Source organism: Austrofundulus limnaeus, unplaced genomic scaffold (genome assembly GCF_001266775.1).
Source record: "Austrofundulus limnaeus strain Quisiro unplaced genomic scaffold, Austrofundulus_limnaeus-1.0 Scaffold965, whole genome shotgun sequence".
Classification (NCBI taxonomy): Eukaryota; Metazoa; Chordata; class Actinopteri; order Cyprinodontiformes; family Rivulidae; genus Austrofundulus; species Austrofundulus limnaeus.
The window spans coordinates 9,780-18,329 of record NW_013953367.1 but is presented as its reverse complement, the minus strand read 5'-3'; the positions used below and the strand labels follow the sequence as shown (position 1 = coordinate 18,329).

General features: G+C 42.6%; 1 protein-coding gene across 1 annotated transcript in view; it reads right to left on the bottom strand.

The window, feature by feature from the left end:
- The window catches only part of st8sia1 (ST8 alpha-N-acetyl-neuraminide alpha-2,8-sialyltransferase 1), an 18,148-nt gene continuing 9,598 nt past the window's right edge, over positions 1 to 8,550 (bottom strand). Inside the window, exons 4-5 of the mRNA XM_014029894.1 lie at positions 7,849 to 7,941; positions 1 to 4,957 (exon numbers count right to left, since the gene is read on the bottom strand). Of these exons, the coding sequence (XP_013885348.1) occupies positions 4,477 to 4,957; positions 7,849 to 7,941 (574 nt within the window). The 3' untranslated portion in view covers positions 1 to 4,476. The remainder of the gene's footprint in view (positions 4,958 to 7,848; positions 7,942 to 8,550) is intronic.

Here is an 8,550-nt window from a genome sequence, read left to right as displayed (position 1 = left end):
TTGCTGTTTTATATTCTTTATTTAGCAGAACATATAKAAATAACACATGGTACAGCTCTGAAAAATAAAACTATTTTGAATGGAATCACACATTTATGTGGGTTCTCTTGACTGGATACCAGTGTTTATCTTGTCTTGTAGAAGTTTCCATTCTTTTGTCCTTATTAGTTGCTCACAGATACATTTARGTGTTGCATTCAGTCAGTTCAGTTTGTTTTAAAGAAAAGTTCTTGCTTTATTACAAGCCTAAGTGTGGGTTTTTCACAACGAATGACTCAAATAACAATAGGAAGTGAAAAAAAATCAGAGTGGTCAAAATAGCCTACTGGCTTTACTCCTTTTCAGAGGCAAATAAAAAAAACATTTAGGTTTCAAATAACCCTCAAATAGTTGCAATTAACTTTGACATTTCATGTTCTTTCTTTAGCATGGAGGGGTGTTGGAGGGAGACTTAATACAACAAAAAGTGGCTTTAATCACCATTTATTTGAAAAAATCTGTTTGTCAGGGATCCAGCCTGGTGTGATGAATGGATTGTGTGATTTGTGCTGCCAACTATCTGAACTGTACTAACAATAAAAAAGTGTTCTTAACCGCAACCTTAAACAAATATCAAGAGGTCACACACAATGAGATTAAAATTTGTTTTGTTGCAGACGTACCTGCAGTTTATTTGGATCTGAGTTCCTTGAAGTGGATTTTTTTTTTTCACTATTTTGAAAGGAAAATCTAAAACTAACAACAGCGGATCATTATTTACAATTTTTACTTCAGCTTCCACAAAAAAAAAAAAAAAAAAAAAGCTTTGCAGTTTGTTCTTATCATTTAACAGGCGTGTTTTGAATGAAAAAATAAAAATAAAAAACACAGAAGTAAAGTACATCCACGTTTATAAATCTTCATGCTTACAAACCATTTAAATAGTCACAGATCATTCATTCACAATACTGGTCAGTAAATGACAAAAAAGTGCAAATAAAAACAAGATTATGAAAAGTAGAATAAACTGAATTAAAACAAGTTTGAGCACTTATTGGAACAAAATTACCTAAATTAACATGCGGGTGTCTTTCGTGAGATCTATTCAACTCAATAAAATGCATATTTTTAAAAGAAACTGATATATTCATGACAGTTTTTTTAATGAGGTTTATTTAACGAGATACTGCTCACTCATAATAAAAATAAAAAACACATCTTGTAGTTTGCCTGAGTTGCCTTAGTCAGATATTCAGATTTTTTTGCAAACTTTGTCGCATTCCAATAAGGTGGAGATAGTCAACTTTATTTTTTTTTTTACAAACACCAACAATAAATAATGCTACATTCACTGTACGTCTGATCCCATAAACATCCAAATTCAAACACAACTGTGTCAATCCTTCCTCCAAATGATTTTTTTGAGCCTCTTATTGGGGTAAAGATGCATGTTCCCATGCAAGGGTGAAATTTGTGCTCTGCACCCGGGGAGCAGTTGGGCATTAGATGTTGTGCTCAAGGACACCAAAACATGTGGGCATGGTGGAGAGTCSAACCTGTGACTTTCTGGTCTCAAGTCAGCTGCTCTACCACTACACCTCCACTGCTCCATTTGTTCCAACAAAGTTTGACCACGACAGTTTATAACAGCCTGTGTGTTGGGGTTTTTATTCTGTGGGATTGGAAAAAAAAATTGATTCAAATTTGCTTGATGAATAAATGGAGGACAGCTGGTGGGATTCAGGCGAGAGTAAATGATAAGCTTACATTTAGAATGGACGTATATGCTTTCACTAAAACAAACCTACAGTATATGATAATATGATGATTATGTAGATGAAAGTAGTGAACTGTTTAACCAAACTACGAGAAAGCTTGTGTTTTATGATGGAAAAAGCAACAGCCTCATACGCTGACTAGAAGAAATTAAAGTTTTCCCCTCAAAAGACAAAACTTTACCAATCAAAAGGGCAGAGGGAATCTGGTTCGGTGGTCTCAGGATTCCATCTCTGTGATATGCTAATGATGTTCACGTGTTATCTACAGCAAGTTCTGATTCACAACGCTTTTGCATGTAAAAAACGCAGCAGCCCGCACATTACGGATTAGAATAAGGTGTAAATATACGTATGATTTTTGATCCACGCGCCTTGCCATACAGCACCTCCAAATTTGAGTCCATGGGCTATTCTTCCATAATGGTCCTCAGTTGGAAAAGAGTGGATTTCTCTCTGAGTTGGGGATGGGGTTCTGCCTCAAGGGAGGAGTTAAGTATCTCTGGGTTTTGTTCATAGTGAGGGAAGAATGGAGCAGGAGAYTGGCTGATGGATCAGTGCAGCTTCCACAGTTTYGTGGACTCTGTAACGGTCTGTTGTGGTGAAGAGRTCMTGATCTTTGGGTAGTGACCAAAGGAATGATACAGGCGGTCACAATGAGTTTTCTCCACAGGGTGGGCTCTCCCTTAGAGATAGGGTGAGAAGTTCAGTTATCTGCAAGAGACTCAGAGTAGAGCCRCTGCTCCTCCACATCAAGAGGAGCCAGTTGAGGTGGTTCGGGCTTCTTGTAAGGATATCTCAATGACGCCTCACTTGCGAGGTTCAGGCATGTCCGACTGGGAAAAGACCTCGAGGAAGACCCAGGACACGCTGGAAAGACTATGTGTCTTTTTGGTCTGGGAATGCCTTTGAATTCTCCAAGAGGAGCTGGAAGATGTGGCTGGGGAATGAGAGGTGTGGGCCTCCCTGCTCAAGCTGCAGCCCCCACTAGTCAAYTCGAAATAAGGGCAACGGAAATGAATGAAGTCATAATAGATGGATGAAATTTTATTTTTCGACCATCCCGCCCACTTCAAAATGGCACGCGAGTTTTAGTTTCATATTATCATGCTGTTTTTTTTTTTTCTTTTTACTTTAGTGACAAAAGAATCAAATCACAGTAGCCACATTATTGGGGAAACTCACAAAACATTAAATTCTCCTTCAATTTATGTTTAAAAAAGGCACTGGACCTTGTTCAATGTAACAGACTGGACATAAAGCACTAACCTATATGAACATGTTTCGTACCTTAACTGGGGCGCATTTCCTCTATTTCCAAAGTACCAAAAGTAGCATGGCACAGTATTTTTTTCCTCACACTTTTAAGTAACATTTTTAAGAACAAAATTCTTTAAATAAATCACATTGTTCTCAATCTAAAACACTTTCAAGTGCAAAAAAAAAACAACAAAACAAAACAAAAACAAAAAAACTTCTGAGTTGCATTGACTTTTACATGAGTGAATTTTTTTCTTCTTGTGCAAATAATAAGGCAAACAAAAAAAAAATCACCATTTACCCATTAACGTGTTCTACATCTAACAAGAAAAAAACAGCATTGAGTAAAATGCCACTTAGTGACACAGACTCCCTTTTGTCTGTCACTACCTCATCCTTCAGTCAGTATCGCACAAGTACTGTGTAAGGCGGTATCAAAGAGTCCATTGTTCCCTTGGCTTGGCGCTAGACAAATATAGTACAGTTACTAAAAGATGACTTCCAGCAGGCTGTGATATTAACTAAAGAGCCTGCTTGTGACAAAGTTGTACCAAAGAGTCGGACAGGAAAAGGAACTAAAACTGTGAGGTATGTATGACTTTCTGTTCTCTTTGTTGGCAAGAATTGTTCTTCTCTGAGTATTCACACCAACAATGTTATCTCCCGTGATGAATAAAAAATAAAAGAATTTACAGTACACCTGAAACATTACATTTGGCAATACAAAAACAACAACTTACATGACACCAGAGTGCAGTTTTCCCTTTTTTGGTAAAGGGTTAAAATGCAACACATTCGAAGGGATGGAGTTCTCAAGAATCAGTTTCTAATAGTTCCTGCTAAGAACTAAAACTCTATTTGGCACTACAGAGAATGCCAATCAAGTGCATGGATGCAGAAAAACAAAGAGATAAATCATACCCCGGCCACATTTTTCCTCCCTTCATTTACTTCCATTCCTATTCAAGCCATAAAATACCAGGGTATTTTTCCTCTCTTTCACCAGCCTTCCATAGGTTTTCGTGTTTCCCCTTTGCTCTTTCCATCTGTTTCTTTTCAACAAAGACCCAGAAGGGGGGTTGGGTCCAGTTGCCAAAACTGTCAGCCAGATAAAAAGCCATCCCCTCTGCATCCTTTCACAGCCGATTCTTCCAATTAAAAAAAAACACATACAAGAAAACACAACTTCAAAAACAAGTGCAGACGCATGGCAAAGTTTTGGGGAGTGTGAGCATACTTTCCATTTGTGTGTCCATGTGTTATCTGAGGATGACATTCTTTTAAAAATCAGGGATTCGTTTGGAGAACRACAGGAAATTGAATGGACAGAGAGATACAGCACAGGAAATCCTCATAAGGAATGTGTGCTGCTCTCCTTTATCTTAAATCAGCAATGGACTGATGCATGGCAATCTCATTTTCTTCACCTGAACCTGGATTGCTTCGGTCCTCCGGGTGCTCTCTACCTTCCTCCTGTCTGCGGGAGACAGYGCCCCACCCTCATGCGCAGAGTGCCGCTTTTGTGCAGGTGCCAGAGCTGGACAAACTCCTCGGGCATGGCGTGGAACCATTTGTAGGGCAGGATGTTGTCGTAGTAATGGTGGCTGATGGGCTGCTCGTCCAGGCCCACRGAAAATGGCCAGAACCCGTAGGTGGTCACTTCCTCGCACAGCCCCAGGGCTAAGCTGACCAGAAACAGCCCCGTGGAGAGGCGCTTGGCGTGGATGCCATGGCCTTTCCAGAACTTGCCCACCGAACGCAGGAATTCGGGGTTTGCAAAGAGCATGGTGAGATTAGAGGAGGTGTCCGACAGCGCGTAATACGCTCGCAGCGATGGGTCGGTACCAGGCTTCATGGAAAACGCCGGCATGTAGATGTAGCTGGAGCCGTAGACCTTCATACTGTCTACAAAAGCTTTTCTGGACCACAGAAGGTTTTGGTATCTGCAACCAAAAGATACAAACAGGGAAGTGAAAGTTACTCTAAAACAGTGTGTTGGAACAGTTAACCCCCCCTTTCCACAGGTGTGCCTGTATGTGGTTCGACTCGGTTCAGCCTCRGCCAAATGTGTCTCCTTTTCCAGTTTCAGTCACACTTTCAGAACCACCTTGGCAGTACAGTAGTTACAAGTGGGTTAAACTGAGTATTGCGTACTTATGATTTTGGCATTAGGAAACTGCTGCCTGTGCATTAGCTGAGCCAAAGCAAACACCGTCTGCAAACTTTTCCTGGAGGGTGGTGTAGGCTGCAGGAGACAAGCAAATACAGCTTAARCTGGACAGAGCAGTCTAAAATGAGCAGCTATCTCAGAAGGTTTGGGACTAACTGACTGCCCACGGGACACACAGCTATGGAGACACACCAACACCTAAGAATAACCRAACAGACCGGAACTGAATAGGATGAAACTTGACAATGGGGAAGTGGCTTTCCTTCAGAGTTTAAAACTAGTCTCCAATCTCATCTGTGGARCTGTTTTCTTTCAGTTCCTCTAACTGTTTCACTTTTTGACAAATATAGAATTTCTTTTAATTTAATTGCTTACTGGARAGGACAACAGTTATAATAATTGTCAGTAGAAACGACATGATTTTATTTTAGGATAAAGTTCAATCTAAAATCCAAAAGTATCAATGTGTCTTGTTCACAATCYTCAGAGATAGGGTGAGAGAGCTCAGAGTAGAGCCAGTGCTCCTCCTCATCAAAAGGAGTCAGCTGGTTTGGGCAACTGATTAGGATGTCTCCCTTTAGAGGTGTTCCAGGCACGTCCCACTGGTAGGAGACCCCAGGAAAGACCCAGGACTTGTTGGAAGTGCCACTGGGGAGAGGGATTTCTGGGTTTCACTCCTAGTGTGTTGCTTCCACAACCTGACTAAGGATAACCAGCAGAAAATGGATATGTCAGTCCGTTCATTTTCTGCCGCTTATCCAGGGTTGGGTCGTGGGGGCAGCAGTCTAAGCAGAGAGACCCATACTTCCCTCTTCCCAGCCACTTGGGCCAGCTCCTCTGGGGGAATTCCAAGGCGTTCCCAGGCCAGCCAAGAGACATAGTACCTCCAAGCGTGTCCTGGGTCTTCCTCTGGGCCTCCTCCCAGTGGGATGTGTCCGGAACACCTCACCAGGGAGTCGTCCAGGATGCATCCTAACCAGATGCCCGAGCCACCTCAACTGGCTCCTCTCGACGTGGAGGAGCAGCGGCTCTACTCTGAGTCCCTCCCGGATGACTGAGCTTCTCATCCTATCTCTAAGGGAGAGCCCAGACACTCTGCGAAGGAAACTCTTTTCAGCCGCTTGTATCNTTTCTGGGTTTCACTCCTAGTGTGTTGCTTCCACAACCTGACTAAGGATAACCAGCAGAAAATGGATATGTCAGTCCGTTCATTTTCTGCCGCTTTTCCAGGGTTGGGTCGTGGGGGCAGCAGTCTATGCAGAGAGACCCATACTTCCCTCTTCCCAGCCACTTGGGCCAGCTCCTCTGGGGGAATCCCAAGGCGTTCCCAGGCCAGCCAAGAGACATAGTACCTCCAAGCGTGTCCTGGGTCTTCCTCTGGGCCTCCTCCAAGTGGGATGTGTCCGGAACACCTCACCAGGGAGTCATCCAGGATGCATCCTAACCAGATGCCCGAGCCACCTCAACTGGCTCCTCTCAACGTGGAGGAGCAGCGGCTCTACTCTGAGTCCCTCCCGGATGACTGAGCTTCTCATCCTATCTCTAAGGGAGAGCCCAGACACCCTGCGAAGGAAACTCTTTTCAGCCGCTTGTGTAAGTGATCTCGTTCTTTCGGTCACTACCCAAAGCTCATGACCATACAGTAGATGAGGGTAGGAACATAGACCGACCGGTAAACCGAGAGCTTCGCCTTCTGGCTCAGCTCTCGCTTCACCACAACAGACCAGTACAGTCCCCGCATCACTGAAGACACAGCACCAATCCGCCTGTCGATATCCCACTCCATTCTTCCCTCATTCGTGAACAAGACCCTGAGATACTTAAACTCCTTCACTTGGGGCWGGACCTCCTCCTCGACCCGGAGAAGGCACCCTTCCGGTTTCCAGCTCAAGACCATGGTCTCGGATTTGGAGGCAGTGATCTTCATCCCGGCCGCTTCACACTCAGCTGCGAACCGCTCCAGTGAGAGCTGGAGATCATGATCTGATGAAGCCAATAGGACCACATCATCCGCAAAAAGTAGAGATGTGATCCTAAGGTCACCAAAAAGGATCCCCTCAACACCTTGGCTGTGTCCAGAAATTCTGTCCATGAAAGTTATGAACAGAATCGGTGACAAAGGGCACCTTGGCGGAGTCCAACTCTCACCGGAAACGAGTCCAACTTACTACCGGCAATGCAGACCAAACTCTGGCACTGGTCGTACAGGGACCTAACAGCCCGTATCAACGGGCCTGGTACCCATACTCCCGGAGTACCCCCAACAGGAGTCCCTGAGGGACACAGTCCAACGCCTTCTCCAAATCCACAAGACAACAACATGTAGATGCTTACACTGGTAAAAAAATGCAAAACATACTCGAACAATGTGTTTTAATAGCTTCAGAGTTTTGTTTATAAATATTTTTCTGCCTTATTTAATTCCTTGTGGTTGTTTTAATCCGGACTAATGCACCTTTCGCATTCCATTTGCAATCATCTGGAAACTGTGAGCATTGATCCCATATCGCAACCCATTARCTTCTTTCATGTGGCGGTGCTTGAAACCTCAATCACACTTTGTCTGAACGCTTTCATAAGTGTCAGATGACAATGTTTTTTTTAATTATTATTATTATTATTTCAGAGTGCAAGTGTGGCTTTTTGTGAGTTAATGTCCATTACCTCTTCTCTATAATGCTGGGGTTGGCAGTGACCAGATGTGTTCTCGTTCCCACATCGTCTACGTATTCCTTTGTGAGAGGTGGAAGGTTGCATCTAAAATAAGAAATTGAACATTGAACACAACCAATCAGAGGACATAAATACAAACAAGCATAAAAAGCTTTTATGTACAAATAAATAAAAATAGGAGTCAGAATATGCGTTTAAAAGCAGAAATTCAAGAAGTCTTTATACAAATCAGGACCGATGTGCTAAAAAAGTGCAGAGTTAGCAACAGTAAGTCTAACAAATGAGTCAGATGACCTTTATTGGTGGTTACAACCACATAAWGTTAGGGCTTCTCATGACCTCAGTACAAGACAGGATGCAACAATAAGCACAGAGGTAAGCACTGCAGGAAGTCAGTGTTTCATTTTATTTTCAGTTTTGTGTAGAGCTTTAAGTATCAAACTCAGAAAGAAACAAGGAACTGGACCAAAAGCCCCATAAACAGATCAGAGATAACTCTACAGACAAAGGTAGTGCATTTAATGTGAACACAAACTGGTGTACAACAGCACACAGATGAATTAGAGCAGGAGCTACTCTGAAGTACAACTTGTTAGAATATTTGTACAAATCTTATATTGTTATCTGTCTTATTAACTTGTTTGTGCTCTCAGCTCTCATAATGTTGCAGTTCGACCAAAACCAAGGCGTGCC